This window comes from Octopus sinensis, linkage group LG8, assembly GCF_006345805.1.
Source record: "Octopus sinensis linkage group LG8, ASM634580v1, whole genome shotgun sequence".
NCBI classification, from domain to species: Eukaryota; Metazoa; Mollusca; class Cephalopoda; order Octopoda; family Octopodidae; genus Octopus; species Octopus sinensis.
Genome location: NC_043004.1, coordinates 81,581,826 through 81,597,794, shown reverse-complemented (window position 1 = coordinate 81,597,794; position 15,969 = coordinate 81,581,826). Strand labels below are relative to the sequence as shown.

General features: G+C 42.3%; 1 protein-coding gene across 1 annotated transcript in view; it reads left to right on the top strand.

The window, feature by feature from the left end:
• LOC115215083 (probable lysosomal cobalamin transporter) overlaps positions 1-15,969 on the top strand; it is a 40,819-nt gene that overhangs the window by 18,296 nt on the left and 6,554 nt on the right. The window contains exons 6-12 of the mRNA XM_029784243.2: positions 2,157-2,248; positions 4,356-4,429; positions 6,537-6,662; positions 7,637-7,854; positions 8,892-8,994; positions 10,579-10,683; positions 10,825-10,968. Coding sequence (XP_029640103.1) covers positions 2,157-2,248; positions 4,356-4,429; positions 6,537-6,662; positions 7,637-7,854; positions 8,892-8,994; positions 10,579-10,683; positions 10,825-10,968 — 862 coding nt within the window. The remainder of the gene's footprint in view (positions 1-2,156; positions 2,249-4,355; positions 4,430-6,536; positions 6,663-7,636; positions 7,855-8,891; positions 8,995-10,578; positions 10,684-10,824; positions 10,969-15,969) is intronic.

Here is a 15,969-nt window from a genome sequence, read left to right as displayed (position 1 = left end):
CTGTTGTTTTCATTATGATTGCTGTCATTGTTATTGTGGCTGTGTGGTAAGTAGCTTGTTTACCAACCACATGGTTCCGAGTTCAGTCCCACTGCATGGCACCTTGGGCAAGTGTCTTTTACTATAGCCTCAGGCCGACCAAAGCCTTGTGAGTGGATTTGGTAGACGGAAACTGAAGGAAGCCTGTCGTCTGTATGTATGTATATATATATATGTGTGTGTGTGTCTGTTTGTCCCCCCAACATTGCTTGACAACTGATGCTGGTATGTTTACGTTCCCATCACTTAGCAGTTCGGCAAGAGAGATTGATAGAATAAGTACTAGGTTTACAAAAAATAAGTCCTGGGGTCGATTTGCTCGACTAAAGGTGGTGCTCCAGCATGGCTGCAGTCAAATACCTGAAACAAATAAATAAAAATACCTCGTGATGTTTAGTTACATTCTGTGCTTGAGAAGACCCGTCAAGCCAAGTGAAATTGTAGTTGTGGCCAGTGGCACATAAAAAGTACCCTTCGAATTTTGGGTCTCACAGAGGCAGTGACAAGTGACCGAAACCTTTGGTAATATACTGTATTTGGCAAGGCCTTTCAAGCCAAATGTGATCATAGTCGTGGCCAATGCTAGTGTTTCATAACTGGTGTGTAAAATGTACCCTCTACCCTCTTTGAGTGGTTGACATTAGGAAGGGCATCCGGCTGTAGAAACCATGCCAAATCAGATTGGAACTTGGTGCAGCTCCCTGGCTGACCAGTTTTCAGTCGAACTGTCCAACCCATGCCAGCATGGAAAACAGACGTTAAACTATGATGTTGATTCTCAGATCAAATCTCTTAGCACTAAATTTTGTGTTTCTTTCCTTTGGTGTTGATAAAGTAGAAACATATTATTATTATTTACTTTTGTTGGCATCAGATTTGAGTGTAGTTCCACCTCTGCAGTCTCTCAATTTTATCATCATCTTAGATTTAACATCCACTTTTCCATGCTTACCTGGCTCAGACAAGAGTATGTTGGGCCAGAGTTTTCTACATCTAGATGCCTTTCTGGTGAAACCAACCCCCATTTCTTTCCCAAGCAAGGTCCTAATCTCCCAGCCTATCGAATGAACAAACAGCCTGGACATGTTTACACGGAGAACTAGAAACAAACAACACCCATAATGAATCCATTGTTTGCAGTCAATGAATCTGTCTTATCATACTTTCAAGATTGCTCCCCTTTCTTTTCCAACATGGTTATCAAAGGATCTACTCTACTGCAACACACCTATCTCTGTTCCTCCATACCTTTAATCTCTCAACTGGTACAAAGCCACTCCTGCCTCAAAATTACTCCCCCACCCGCAGCTGAGGAGTTATGTCTTCCAAGTTGCTTGGTGACCCTGTTGAAGCTGGTGCCACATAAAAAGCACCCTTGCCGCTGTCACATAAAAAGCTGATGCCACGTACAAAGCACCTGTGCTGGTGCCTCATGAAAAAGCAGTTGTGCTGGTGTTGCATAAAAAGCACCCAGTACATTCTGGAAAGTGGTTGGTGTTAGGAAGGGCATCCAACCCAAAACAAACAACTGGAGCCTGGTGCAGCTCTCCAGCCTTGCCAGCTCCTGTCAAACTGTCCAACCCATGCCAGCATGGAAAACAGACTTTCAATGACTATAATGAATGAACATACATGTCATGTGATCACATGACTGACCAGGCTATTAGATGCTGTTACACATCGCTGGTCACAATACGCTTTCTTACATTGTTTTAGCCTTCAAATGACACTACCCTGCTGACTTGGTGAGCAAACCAACATCCCCCCCACCATTGAAATGGGGGACTGGAGCAACGTGAAATGAAGTGCTTTGCTCAAGAAAACAATATGCTGCCCATTCAGGGAATCGAACCCACGATGTAGCAATCATGAGTCCAACAGCCTTACTACTAGGTCATGCGCCTTCACAGAACTCAAATGTAGACAAAGGAAATACAAACTCACACGTCAATGAATTTGTGTGTAGGTCTCTCTCTCTCTCTCTCTCTCTCCCTCCCTCTCTCTGCCACTTTTCCCTCACTTTTCTCTCTTCCACACACATTTGGTCTTTCTCTCTTTTAAATCACATCACATTTTCTCTCATTTTTCATTTCTTCTCTTCTCTTTTTTTTTTCTAGAGCTTTCCTACCAAAACGTGACATAGACAATGCTTCAAACGCAACTGACTGGCAGAAAATTGAAGACCTTTTGAAAAGCTTGGGCGATAACCGTTAGTATCAATTTATTTGCATTCTTAATCCTTTTGGTTGTTTTTCCAATGTTCTGAGTTCAACTCTTGCCTGTAGCAACTTTGCTTTTCGTTCTCCCAGCCAAGAACTGGGTTTGATTTAATCAAACAACTCTCCCCAACAGTTTTCTGGCTTTGTGCTTGTATGAGAAATAACAACAATAATAATTATAATTATCAGTTCTGCCTTAGTGAAGGTGGAGGTAGTGTTTCCAGTTGTGTTTGTTTGTTTGTCATTGGACAAGATATTTCAAGAACCACTGGATGGATCCGGATGAAACTTCCAGGGATGTTTGTCCTCATGACTGGCAGGAACCGATTAGATTTTGAGACCGATCCAATCCTGGACAAGGATTCTAGATTATTTTTCCTGTTTTTTTACTTAATTTTTGAGAATGGACTGGCTCATTTTTAGTATTCTCATTTGTGAGAGCAGTCGAGTTTATTTCAGTTACTTGCATTTTAAAAATCATCTCTGGTTAATCGTTCAGAAGACGTTGGTGTTGCCTTGGCAGAGGTTTGCACTCTCTGAGTGCCCTTGTCATCATCTTTATCATCAATCATCATCATCAATCATCATCAAAGTGGTGAACTGGCAGAATCATTAGCATACCGGGCAAAATGCTTAGTGGCATTTCATGTCTCTACATTCTGAGTTCAAATTCCATCAAGGTCAACTTTGCCTTTCATCCTCTCAGGGTCAATAAATTAAGTACTATTTGCATACTGGGATCCACCTAATCGACTGGGCTCCTCTCCCAAAATTTTATATGCAATCATATGTGCACATCATGGTGATCTCATATCAAGATAAACAGCACATGACCTTGCAGGTGGGGGCTCAGTTAGAATTTTCTTCAGGTTGAGTAGCCCATCCCGCTCAAAAGGTCCCTGAATAAGGGTTGTTTAAGGATGTTGAACGAAACACCCATGTTTCAAGAGGTGAATTATTCAAACCCCAAAGAATCCCTCTCAACACACGGCTATGATGCTGCCCCACTACTTCTGCTCATGATCAGAGATGCACATATTGTCAGCCACTAAGGGACATGCTCGACTGGTTAAGGTCAAGCAACTGACAAGCAAATCTGTGGTATTGAACAGAATATTTGCTGTAGCCCATCTTTTATACCAAGACAAAACAATGGACATGATAACATTTCCAATCAGTTAAGATCAGAAGCCATGAGAGCCACTGCCTGGTACTGCATCAGGGCATTTATTGACGGGTTTCTTCTGCTTTATTATTATTATTATTATTATATTATTATTATTATTATTATTATTACTATTATTACTACTACTACTACTACTACTGCTGCAGCTACTACTACTACTAAGCACTGGTGTGGCAGTATGATTAAGAGGTTTGCTACCCAGCCATATTGTTTTGAGTTCAGTCCCACTTTGAGCAAATGAAGGCCAATCTCGCTATAGCACATAGCTAGATTGGCCTTCATACTATGAAGAAGGGATATACATCCCGCCACAATTCATCCAGTAATACAGTATCACCTGATGAAATGGATCAGTGATGATGGCCATGTATAATATGGACTGTAGTGTATTAACCGCCAAGGATACCGACTCTGATGTCAAAATCATCTGATCTGTGGAAACGTGCATCCTGAAAATCTGACTAATTCACCTCTTGAAACATGGGTGTTTTGTTCAACATCCTTAAACAACCATTATCCACAGACCTTTTGAGCGGGATGGGCTACTTGACCTGAAGAAAATTCTGAGCCCCACCTGCAAGGTCATGCACTGTTTATCTTGATATGAGATCACTGTAACGCACACATGTGCTTGTGATGCATGTGTCTGGTGTGCTGTTTCCAAGCAAAGCAGTATCTCCCCATGGCCAGACATCTTTTCACAGAATATTGCAATATTGTGATGCATGTGTCTGGTGTACAAGTCAGCATTATTAAACGGTAGTCAACATAATGAAATAGGGGCCTTATTTGCCTACCCCTAACATTACCTAAACAAATTTAAAAGATATAGATATATATATATATATACATACATGCGCCTTTCCTCCCTTTCTGCTTCATTTTTTTTTTGTTTTATTCTTTCATTTCAGGTGGAGAAGATGCTCTCTCCTTTTTAATCAGTAGTTTAAGTCTGTTGGGAATGTTGGCTATCATCACCTATACAGTAAGTTTTTTTCTTTTTTCACCTTCCACTTCCTTCTCCCTCTCTCTCTCTCTCAGCAACTGTACATCTGCTCTCTTCACTACAACTCTTTTGCATTAAAGGTAGGAAACCAAAGCCAACATTATTTGAATTTACTGTTATTGATAATAATACTCATTGTCATCATTATTTAATGTTCACTTATCCATGCTTGCATGGGTCAGATGGAGTTTGTTGAAACAGATTTTGTTTTATGGCTGGATGCTGTTCCTGTCAATAACCCTCACCTGTTTCCAAGCAAAGCAATATCTCCCCATGGCCAAACATCTTTTCACAGAATATTGCAAATAAATGAAATTCATTTCCAGCAATCACACAGTCTCAAGACAGGGAGACAAACATGCACACACTCACATTCTGTCCCCTTTTTTATCCGTTTTCCAGCAAGCTGTGATGTACTCAAGCACTATATACACTAAACTAAAGTTCATCAGTGCTAGTGACTACCCATTGCAGAATCTTTTGAAGAACTGAAGAAGTCTTTCTGAAACTCAAAAGAACAGGTTAAGGTTGAAAACGGTTAACCCTATTGTGCTAGCAGGAATAGCCTAAATGTAATCTCTAAAATTGGACAAAAAAAATCATCAGACAAAAAGATGGACCAAAAGCCATGGACGAAGTGACTGACAAAAAGTTGGGTCACAGAAGAATTTGTTCTTACACGGACAATGAGAGTATTTGGACTATGGAGCAGGTGAAAATAATGAGGAAAGTAGTGATTCAGGTGAACAAATATGGTGGTTGAGAGCTAGGCCTTTTATTGTTATTCTCTTGAATTTTGGGGGGGAATTCTGTCTTTTAGTTTGCCTACAATCATTGCTCTTGTGTATGCAACTATTTATTTTTTTGATAATGAACTCAATGGAGGGTAAACATAGACAAAGGGGCCTGGGTCAGAGAGAGCTAAAAGTGAACAGAGCTTAAGTTACTAGTTAATACAAAGTCAAATGACACCTCACAGCATCTGAGAATTTGCCTTGTTTGTTATTGAGAAATAATGAGGGCAAAGACCTCCTTGGTTGAATAGTTGATGGAAGCCGAGTTGAGTATGTGTAGTGTAGAGGGATCTCTTGTAGACTGACAGAGGTGCATCATAACTGAACATGTATCATCTGCCCTGGAATTGTTAATTGTCTGAATAACCATGGACTGGAATCATTGTCATCATTATCATCGTTTAACATCCATTTTCCTTGCTGGCATGGGTTGGGCTGTTTAACAGGAGTTCGCAAGCCAGAGAACTGCACCAGTCTCCAGTTGTCTGTTTTGGCATGGATGTCTTTCCTGATGCCAACCACTTTACAAAGTGTGCTGGATGTTTTTATGTGTCGCCAGCACGGGTGCTTTTTATATGGTGCCAACACCAGTACTTTGAACGTAGCACCGGCAATAGTGTTTTGTTTTTTTTGTGGTGCCAGAATGGTGCTTTTTACATGGTGTCAGCACCAGTGCTATTCATGTAGGGCCTGAACAGGTGCTTTTTATGTGGTGCTAGAACGGGTGCTTACCACATGGCACCAGAATGGGTGCTCTTTGCATGACACCAGAATAGGTATCCGCCCTGACTGGCCTCTGTGCCGGTGGCACGTAAAAAGCACCATCCGATCGTGGCCATTGCCAGCCTCGTCTGGCACCTGTGCCAGTGACACATAAAAAGCACCCACTATACTCACGCAGTGGTTGGTGTTATGAAGGGCATCCAGCTGTAGAAACACTGCAAGATCAGACTGGGCCTAGTGCAGCCTTCTGGCTTGCCAGACCCCAGTTGAACCGTCCAACCCATGCTAGCATGGAAAACGAACGTAAAATGATGATGATGATGATTTTAGCTCAACTTAACACGGACACTCTCTTGTCCATAGGAAAATGTTGGTGATTTCAACTCAGCTTACATGGATACTCTTGGCATTCTTGCCAGCAAAAAAAGCAGTTAACCAGTGAATGATCTGTTGAAAAACCTATCAACCTGTTATGTTATTGCTTACAGAAATCCGATGCTGTAAAGTAAAATATAGACAAGTACAAGAAGTCATTATGTTGTTGTTTTATCTGTTTGTTATTTTTATAGGCTTATGGTATGTCTGCCATGCCAGTCCGGTTGATAAAAGGTTACCGTAATATTGGCAAGGACCGTCTTGCAGCAGAACAGATCAGAAGTGTCACGACCAAAAATATTGATGCCATCAAAAGCAAAGTGAGTATTTAGACTTTTGGTTTCACTATTTTTCTTCTTCTAATCTCTCTGATAATCTCTGTAGATTTTAGACCCATGTGATAGATTATTCACCACATCTACACCATGGTTCCTATGCTCATGCCAACAAGGGTTCCTTGATGTGTTAGAAATAGCAGCTGGATATCCATCATGTCACATTCTACTGTTTTACTTTTTAAAAAATGATGGAAGGACACATTGGTCAAATGTCATCCTTGATCCTTTCTACATTACGTTTGTTACAAAGAAAAAGACGGTTTGGTCACAGATGGGGTGTCTTTAATTATAGGGCTTAGCTGATCAGGGCTCACCTGTGGCTAAGCAACAACAACAGCTGCTGTCTGATAACTTGACCTCCATCTTTACGCATGAGATCTGTCTTTAATAACTTTTCCTTCACACTCCCTGCATCAAAATTCTACCCCCTCTACTTTCCCCCACTGCTCTCTTTGTGATAGCACTTCCACCTTCCTCGGATCCCCTCTGCTACCACCCTTGATATTTATGCACTAAAACCCTTGACCTGAGATTTCATAACTGTAGACCCGCCTTACACTCCCTGTGATCTTTAATACCCTTATACTTTTCATATGGTAATTAACTTAACTGTTTAGCATTTAAACCAGCCATATCTGGCCAAAATATTCTACTTGTTTTATGTTCAAACTGGCCAGATTCAGCCTCTCACACCTACCCTACAATGTCATTCCAAAAACACACAATCACACCATCGAAGTCTCAAAGCTACAAGATAATACCTGATTAATTCAAGACAATGTGGATGCTGACGGGTTAATGTGCATGCTCCACTTTGTATAATAAATTCTTGTTTCTTTTGTAATAAAACCTTCTCTTTGATATCTTTGCCCTCTCACTCTCTCTCTCTCCACCTCCCTCTCTCAAAGCTCTCCCATTCTTTTCACTCATTCTCTCTCTGTCTTCCGCCGCCTCAGTATACAGGTCGAAGGTCAATATCCTCTCGTGACCAAGCTCGAATATCTGAACTGGAGGAGAATCGTCGGTTTCTGGAGCGACAAGAGCGACACTTGGCCGAAGAACAGAACAGCTGCCTGAGAAAATGCCTCCTTGTTTTTCGACCCTTCGAGATCTTTGTGGGTGTTTTCTGCCTCCTGTTAACCCTTCTGATCTTCCTCTCTCTTCTGCTAACCAAGTACGTATCAACAGTAACTTCGTACATATTTACTGATTTTTCCTTCGGATTTATCTTCTAGCTTTTACTTGTTTCAGTCATTAGACTGTGGCCATGCTGGAGCACCACCATGGATGATTTTAGTCGAATGAATTGATGCCAGTACTTTTATTTTTTAAAACCTAACATTTATTCTATCAGTCTTTCTTTGCCAAACTGCTAAGTTATGGGGGCATAAACACACCAACACTGGTTGTCAGTTGGTGATGGGGGCAAACAAAGACACACAAGCACACACACATGCATATGTATACACACACATATGCATATGCACATACATATACACACGCACGTGCATGTATATATATATACAATGGGTTTCTTTCAATTTCTGCCTACCAAGACCTGAAGCTATAAGTAGAAGACACTTGCCCAAGGTGCCATGCAATGGGACTGAACCCAGAACCTTGTGGTTGTGAAGCAAGTTTCTTACCACACAGCCACTCCTGCTCTTATAAAACTTGTACCTTCATTTCCTTTCTTTGTCTTTTTTTCAAAATCTGTTTTTGTCTAGTGGATTAGGAACACTAGCAGATTAATTAACCATTTCTTTTAATGAGACACATTATCTATTTTTCTCTTTTTTTTTTGCCTCCAAATTAGTTTTGGATACCTTCAGAAATTGAAGATATATTAAAGTGACTTTATGTACAGGCAATGCTGTGTGGTTAAGATGTTCACTTCCTAACCACATTGCTTCAGGTTCAATCCCACTCATTGTACCCTGGGGCAAGTGCCTTCTACTAATGCCCCACTCCACACACAAACACCTACTCTACAGTGTCATGCTGAAAACAAAACAATCACATCATCAAAATCTCGAAGCTATGAAGTAATCCATGATTAATTCAAAACAAAGTGGATAAATAAGCATTACGTTTGACAAAGTAATCTGAATGCAAAAGGGTTAACGAACAATTAATCCAATTAACATCTATTTTCATCTAGTATTTGTTGTTTTGTAATTAGTTTTAATCATTTTCTTTTTTCTTCTTCAGTATTGACAAAGCAATGAACAGCCTTGGTTACAAAATTGGTTACGCTCTTCCTAAAAGCACCTTGCCAAATCCTATTGATATGATTTTGGTTTTCAGCCAGAAGGTAAATGAAAGAATTTTCTTTCTTTCTTTCTTTCTTTCTTTCTCTCTCTCTCTTTCTTTCTTTCTTTCTTTCTCTCTTTCTCTTTCTTTCTTCCTTCCTTCCTTTCCTTCTTTCTTCCTTCCTTCCTTTCTTTCTTTCTCTCCCAAGAAAAAGAAACAATTGCTAGTTCTAAACAGATAAGTAACATCTCTCTCTCTCACTCTGGACAGCATCATCATCATCATTGTCATCATCATCGTCATAAGTGTTCCTGTTCCATGCTGGCATATGTTGGATGGTTTGACCGAATCTGCTGGGTCCAAGGACTGCATCGTGCTCCCTTGTCTTCTGGCTGTATGGTTTCTACGGCTGGATGCCCTCCCTAATGCCAAACACGCTACAGCTTGCACTGGGGGCTCTTTCATGGCACCAGCACAAGTGAGGTTGCCATGGAGCTTGCAAGAACAAAAATCCCTTTTGACTGGGAGGGCTACAGTAGAAAAAGGAGGTGGCTTTATGCAAAGTGATGAGGGGGTTAAAGTATGAGAGAAGGGGGCCAGAACAGAGGATGTTTCTTGCTATAGAGGGGTTACATGGCTACTTGCATTATAAAAAAGAGGATGGGAGTGATCAGGATGGAGCTGGAAAGGGATAAAAACACTGGTGATGAGGTATCAGGCTGGAACCTTCAAGGTACTCAATGGGTCTCTGATATTTTATATTTATCTTCGTGAGACCTATTGAGTCAAGTACATCAACATCAAAATCAAATCAAACCACAATCAAATGGAAGTTGTAGCCAATGCCAGCGCCGCCTGTCTGGCTCCCCATACCGGTGGCACATAAAAAAGTACCATCCAAATGTGGCCGATGCCAGCCCCCTCTGGCCCCTGTGCCGGTGGTACGTAAAAAGCACCTACTACACTCTCAGAGTGGTTGGCATTAGGAAGGGCATCCAACTGTAGAAACACTGCCAGATCAGATTGGCGCCTGGTGCAGCCTCCTGGCTTGCCAGACCCCAGTTGAACCGTCCAACCCATGCCAGCATAGAAAACGGACGTTAAATGATGAGGATGATGATGATCACCAGATCATGGGTTTGATTACTGGGTCAGGTGGTGTATTGTGCTCTTGAGCAAAACCCTTCATTTCACATTTGCTCTAGTGCTGTATGAGGACCGGCATTGCCATAGAATAGACACAAAGTTCCTTTTGAGTGTCATAAAAAAAAAGGCAACTAAAAGAGATTGAGTTAGGATTTGCATTCCAACCTCGTAAAACCCAGCAACGACTACCCCCCAAAACAAACCCATGGGTTTGAGAGTTGTCCCCTGAGTGGTGCAAAGGTGTCAATCACCAGGAATAGTCAGAATGACCAATAAATGGTGAACACAGCAACATGCTGTTACAGTGCATTCTTCCATACTCCTACTACTACTACTTGACGAGATATTTTGTGTGTCTTCTATAAAAGCTTAACAACATTAACGTTTGTTACAATTAATTAACTATAAAATTGAATATTTAATCACCCATGGATTATCCCCATCTATGCACAAAATACTCCTATAAACGCTGCTAACTCTCTTTTCTCTTTATTTACAGGTTTATCCCTTGGATTATATCATTATTCTCCTTATCATCATTTATTTAGTCTTCTGTTCCATCTCTGGAATTCGGAATCTGGGTATTTGGTTCTTCTGTGTTAGGGTAAGTGTTGACTTGACCTTATTAGCTCTCCAGGCAAAATGCTTGGTGGCATTTTGTCTGTCTTTACGTTCTGAGTTCAAATTCTGTCAAAATTGATTTGGCCTTTCATCCTTTTATTTTTCATCTTTTATTTTTGTGCAGCTGTACAAGATTCGACCATATCGAACGACCCCTCAAGGGATGCTGATGATGAATATGATACTGATGCTGATAGTCCTGTCCATTAATATAATCCTTTTTGAATTGACTCCTCAGTATTCTTCATTTGGCAGTGAAGTTTATGTGGTGAGTAAACAAATAGCTTGTTTTTTTTTCTTTTTGTTTAGTTTTATTCATTATGTTCTTATGCTTACTACATTTTGTATGTTACTTGCATTCATGTATATATATATATATATATATATGTTCCTCACAGGCAAGGAACACAGGTACAAGAATTTCTGGGCAGGGAACACTGACGGGGTTGGTGGCGTGGGTATACTTATCGCTGAGAAATGGATAGATAGAGTAATTGAGGTAATCAGAGTAAGTGACAGAATACTTAAGATTAGAATAGTGCTTCATAATAGATTAGCAACCATTATATCGGCCTATGCCCCTCAGCCAGGGCTACCCGATGGACAGAAAGACAGTTTCTATGACACCCTACTGCAGACCACCTCATTGACGAACGACAGGGACCTTCTCTTTGTGGCTGGTGATTTCAATGGGCATGTTGGACGACATGCTGGGGGCTTCCATGGCGTACATGGAGGCTACGGTTATGGTTCCCGCAACGAGGAGGGAACCAGGCTGCTGGAGTTCTGCGATGCGAATAGTCTTATGGTCTGCAACACTAACTTCAGGAAACCAACAAGCCACCTGGTCACCTACCGATCGGGCCGGCATACTAGCCAAATCGACTACATCCTTGCCAGAAAAAGGGAAAGATGGCTGCTTATAAATGCCAAAACCTTCCAGGCGAGCGAAGAATGCACCCCACAACATAGACTGGTAGTTAGTGACTTTAGGATCAGGACTAAGAGGGCGACTAGAAGACGACCAACATGGAGAAGAAGGGTCTGGAAGCTTAAAGACCCTGCGAATGGACAGAGATTTAGAGATATGTTACTTGAAGCCTTTGACGAAGTGGAAGGGGGTATAGCTACACATGGGTAGAAGACAACTGGACGTTTCTGAGGGACAACCTGCTGAAAGCCGCTGACCAGATCTGTGGCTGGTGCAAAGTCCCCTTAAGACCCAAAATAACGTGGTGGTGGAACAATATTGTTGACAGGGCTATTAGACAAAAGAAACAGGCTTGGAAGGCCTGGAAGAACGGTGGTAGCAGGGAAGGGTATCAGACTGCCAGAAGGGAAGCTAGGAGACAGGTCTATCTAGCCAGAGGGGAAGCAGATAAGAGAAAATTTGCCAATGTCCTGCGCCGTGAGGATGAAAGACTTGAGGTATTTCGTGTTGCAAGACAGTGTGTGAGAGAGAATCGTGATGTGGTAGGAGAGAAATGTGTTCGCATGGAGGATGGTTCACTTGCGCTAAATGAGGATGCAAAGAGAGAAGCTTGGAGACGCCACTATGAAAGGTTGCTGAATGAGGAAAATGAATGGGATAAAGAGAGTCTGCCGAATGTTGACCCTACAGAGGGACCAGCTATCCGAGTTGATAGTTCCGTGGTAGCTAAGGCAATTAGAAGCATGAAGACAGGGAAAGCCCCAGGCCCATCAGGAATTACTGCAGAGATGCTCAAAATATCTGGCAGTGTCGGCTATAACCTAGTCACCCGTATAGTCAACCAGGTGATACACGAAGGAGTCATACCCAATGACTGGTGCAGCAGCATACTAGTCAACTGCTACAAAGGTAAAGGTGATGCCCTAGATACAAATAATTACAGAGGTATCAAGCTGTTGGATCAAGTAATGAAGGTTACGGAGAGGGTCATAGCCCAACTAATTAGAGAGAGAGTTAGTTTAGATGAGATGCAGTTTGGGTTCGTGCCAGGGAAAAGTACCACTGATGCTATATTCCTGGGCAGGAGAAATACCTAGCCAAAGATAAGCCCCTGTACCTGGCTTTCGTTGACATGGAGAAAGCTTTTGATAGGGTCCCCGATCCCTTATCTGGTGGTCAATGAGGAAACTAGGGATAGATGAATGGCTGGTGAGGACTGTGCAAGCCATGTACAGAGATGCCGTAAGTAAGGTTAGGGTTGGCAACATGTACACAGAAGAATTCAAAGTAGAGGTTGGGGTCCACCAGGGTTCAGTACTCAGCCCCCTCCTATTTATCATAGTCTCCAGGCAATTACGGAGGAATTCAAGACAGGCTGTCCCTGGGAGCTCCTCTACGCTGACGACCTTGCTCTTATTGCTGAGTCACTATCAGAACTGGAGGAGAAGTTCCAGGTGTGGAAGGAGGGTTTAGAATCAAGGGGCCTTAGAGTCAACCTAGCTAAAACCAAAGTACTAATAAGTAGAAGGTAGACAATCCACAAATGTCTTCAGGAAGATGGCCCTGCTCGATCTGTAGAAAAGGTGTAGGTAGAAACTCTATAAGATGTACCCAGTGTAAGCTATGGACACATAAGAGGTGCAGCAATGTCAAAGGTAGGCTAACTGGGAAGATAGTTTTTATGTGGCAGATGCTCGGGAGCATTAACCTCCGAAAATCTGCAGAGAACAACTTCCGTCACTTTCCAGGGGGAAAAACTAGAAGTAGTTGATAGCTTCCGTTATCTAGGTGACCAAGTCAGTAGTGGGGGTGGGTGCGCTGAAAGTGTAACTGCTAGAATAAGAATAGCCTGGGCAAAGTTTAGGGAGCTCTTACCTCTGCTGGTGACTAAAGGCCTCTCGCTCAGAGTAAAAGGCAGACTGTATGATGCGTGTGTACGAACAGCCATGCTACATGGCAGCGAAACATGGGCCGTGACTGCTGAGGACATGCGTAAGCTCGTGAGGAATGAAGCCAGTATGCTCCGATGGATGTGTAATGTCAGTGTACATACTCGACAGAGCGTTAGCACCTTGAGAGAAATTTTGTACCTAAGAAGCATCAGTTGTGGTGTGCAAGAGAGACGATTGCGCTGGTATGGTCAGTGGCGAGAATGGATGAAGATAGGTGTGTGAGAAAGTGCCAATCCCTAGCAGTTGAGGGAACCCGTGGAAGAGGTAGACCCAGGAAAACCTGGGACGAGGTGGTGAAGCACGACCTTCGAACTTTAGGCCTCACTGAGGAAATGACCAGCGACCGAGACCTTTGGAAATATTCTGTACGTGAGAAGACCAGGCAGGACAAGTGAGCCCAGCCCACTTATGAATGCCTTTCCTCCCTTGGACACAAAGACCTGTTGAGGCAAGCGAAGTCGATATAGAACCTCATCCGATGACAGACACCCATGCCAACCCCCCATGCTTGCGAAGACATGTTGGGGCAAGCAAAATCGAAATCGAAACCAACCAGCCAGGATCCCTGGTCTGGTGGTACGTAAAAAGCACTATCCAACTCGTGGCCGTGGCACGTAAAATACTCCAATGCGACCGTACGACAGGCACCCATCCCAACCCCCTTGCTTGTGAAGACATGTTGGGGCAAGCGAAATCGAAATCGAATTGAACCAGCCAGGATCCCTGGTCTGGTGGTACGTAAAAAGCACTATCCGACTCGTGGCCGATGCCAGCACCGCCTCGACTGGCTTCCGTGCCGTGGCACATAAAATACACCATCTGACCGTGCCGTTGCCAGCCTTGCCTGGCACCTGTGCAGGTGGCACGTAAAAAGCACCCACTACACTCACGGAGTGGTTGGCGTTAGGAAGGGCATCCAGCTGTAGAAACATTGCCAGATTAGACTGGAGCCTGGTGCAGCCTTCTGGCTTCCCAGAACCCCAGTCGAACCGTCCAACCCATGCTAGCATGGAGAACGGACGTTAAACGATGATGATGATGATGATGATATATATATATATATACACATATATTCAACTGAATTGAATTTATCATTTAATGATTAAATTATTTAATTGTTTAATTTATTATTTTGGTTTCCATTTCTAATTTATATTTACATATTGATAAACTATATGTTTATTTTATTTATTTACCTATTTGTTAAGAGCGATAGTTCATAACATTGTTATTGATATAGGTAAAAAAAACTAGTGAATTCTTTGGATATTTAACATACCTTAGGTGGTTATTTAACCCCTAACTAAATTGTATATATATATATATATATATATATATATATATATATATATATATAGGGAGAGTTTACGAAAAAACAAAAGATGAAGACAGGTGGTGTACAAAACAAACAGATGTATTAGTATAAAGCTCAGGAATAGAAAAAGTCTTTTACGTTTCGAGCCTACGCTCTTCTACAGAAAGGTACACAGAAAAAAAAGGAGAGAAATATATATAGATATATCCTTAAATCCTTAAAAATGTTTTAGCCCGAAGGCCACGGCCATGCTGGGGCACCACCGCTGAATGAGCTACACTAATTTGTGAACCCACCTCTGATACGTGGCACTTGATCAACAAGGGAGTTCGATGCTGCTGCCCGCATCCGCGTCTCCTGTCGTGAGGTAGGTTCATCCGGGACTCCCAACAAGAAGAGATCCAGTTTAGTTTTAAAGAAACCCACATCCACACCATGTAAGTCTCTCAGGCATTTAGGGAGGATCTTAAAAAGCTGTGGTCCTCTGAAACCCAAGCTGTTGCAGTATCTGGACCTGTATTTTGATGGTGATGTTGGAATCCTTGGCACCATGCAGTGGCGCCCCGTTCTGCGGTTGGAGTAACTTTGAATGCCAAAGTTTGGGACAAGACCCTCCAGGATTTTCCAGATTGTATATCACCGCATATCTCTCCGCCTCTGCTCTAGGGAGAAGAGGTTTAATACCTTCAGTCTTTCCCAGTAGCTGATATTTTGCATTGAGACGATTTTCTTTGTGTAGCTTCTCTGAATTGCTTCGAGTTCTGCTGTTTTTTATATTGTGTGGTGACCAAAGTTGGGAGCAGTTGTCCAAGCGGCTGAGGACAAATGTTTTCCAGGACCATCAGTGTCTCCCTCTTGTTCTGAAAGTTCGGAGAATCCATCCAGCTAGCCGTCTGCATTTTATCACCAGATTAGCAATATGCACTTGGAAAGATGCATCATTGCTCATGTCAATGCCCAGGTCACGCACTGATTTTGACTCAGAGATTGCAATTCTTCCTGGGCCAGTGTATCCAGTCTTCACGTCATTTACCTTTGTGTGCCAGTAGCGCAGGGCCTGGAACTTACCTG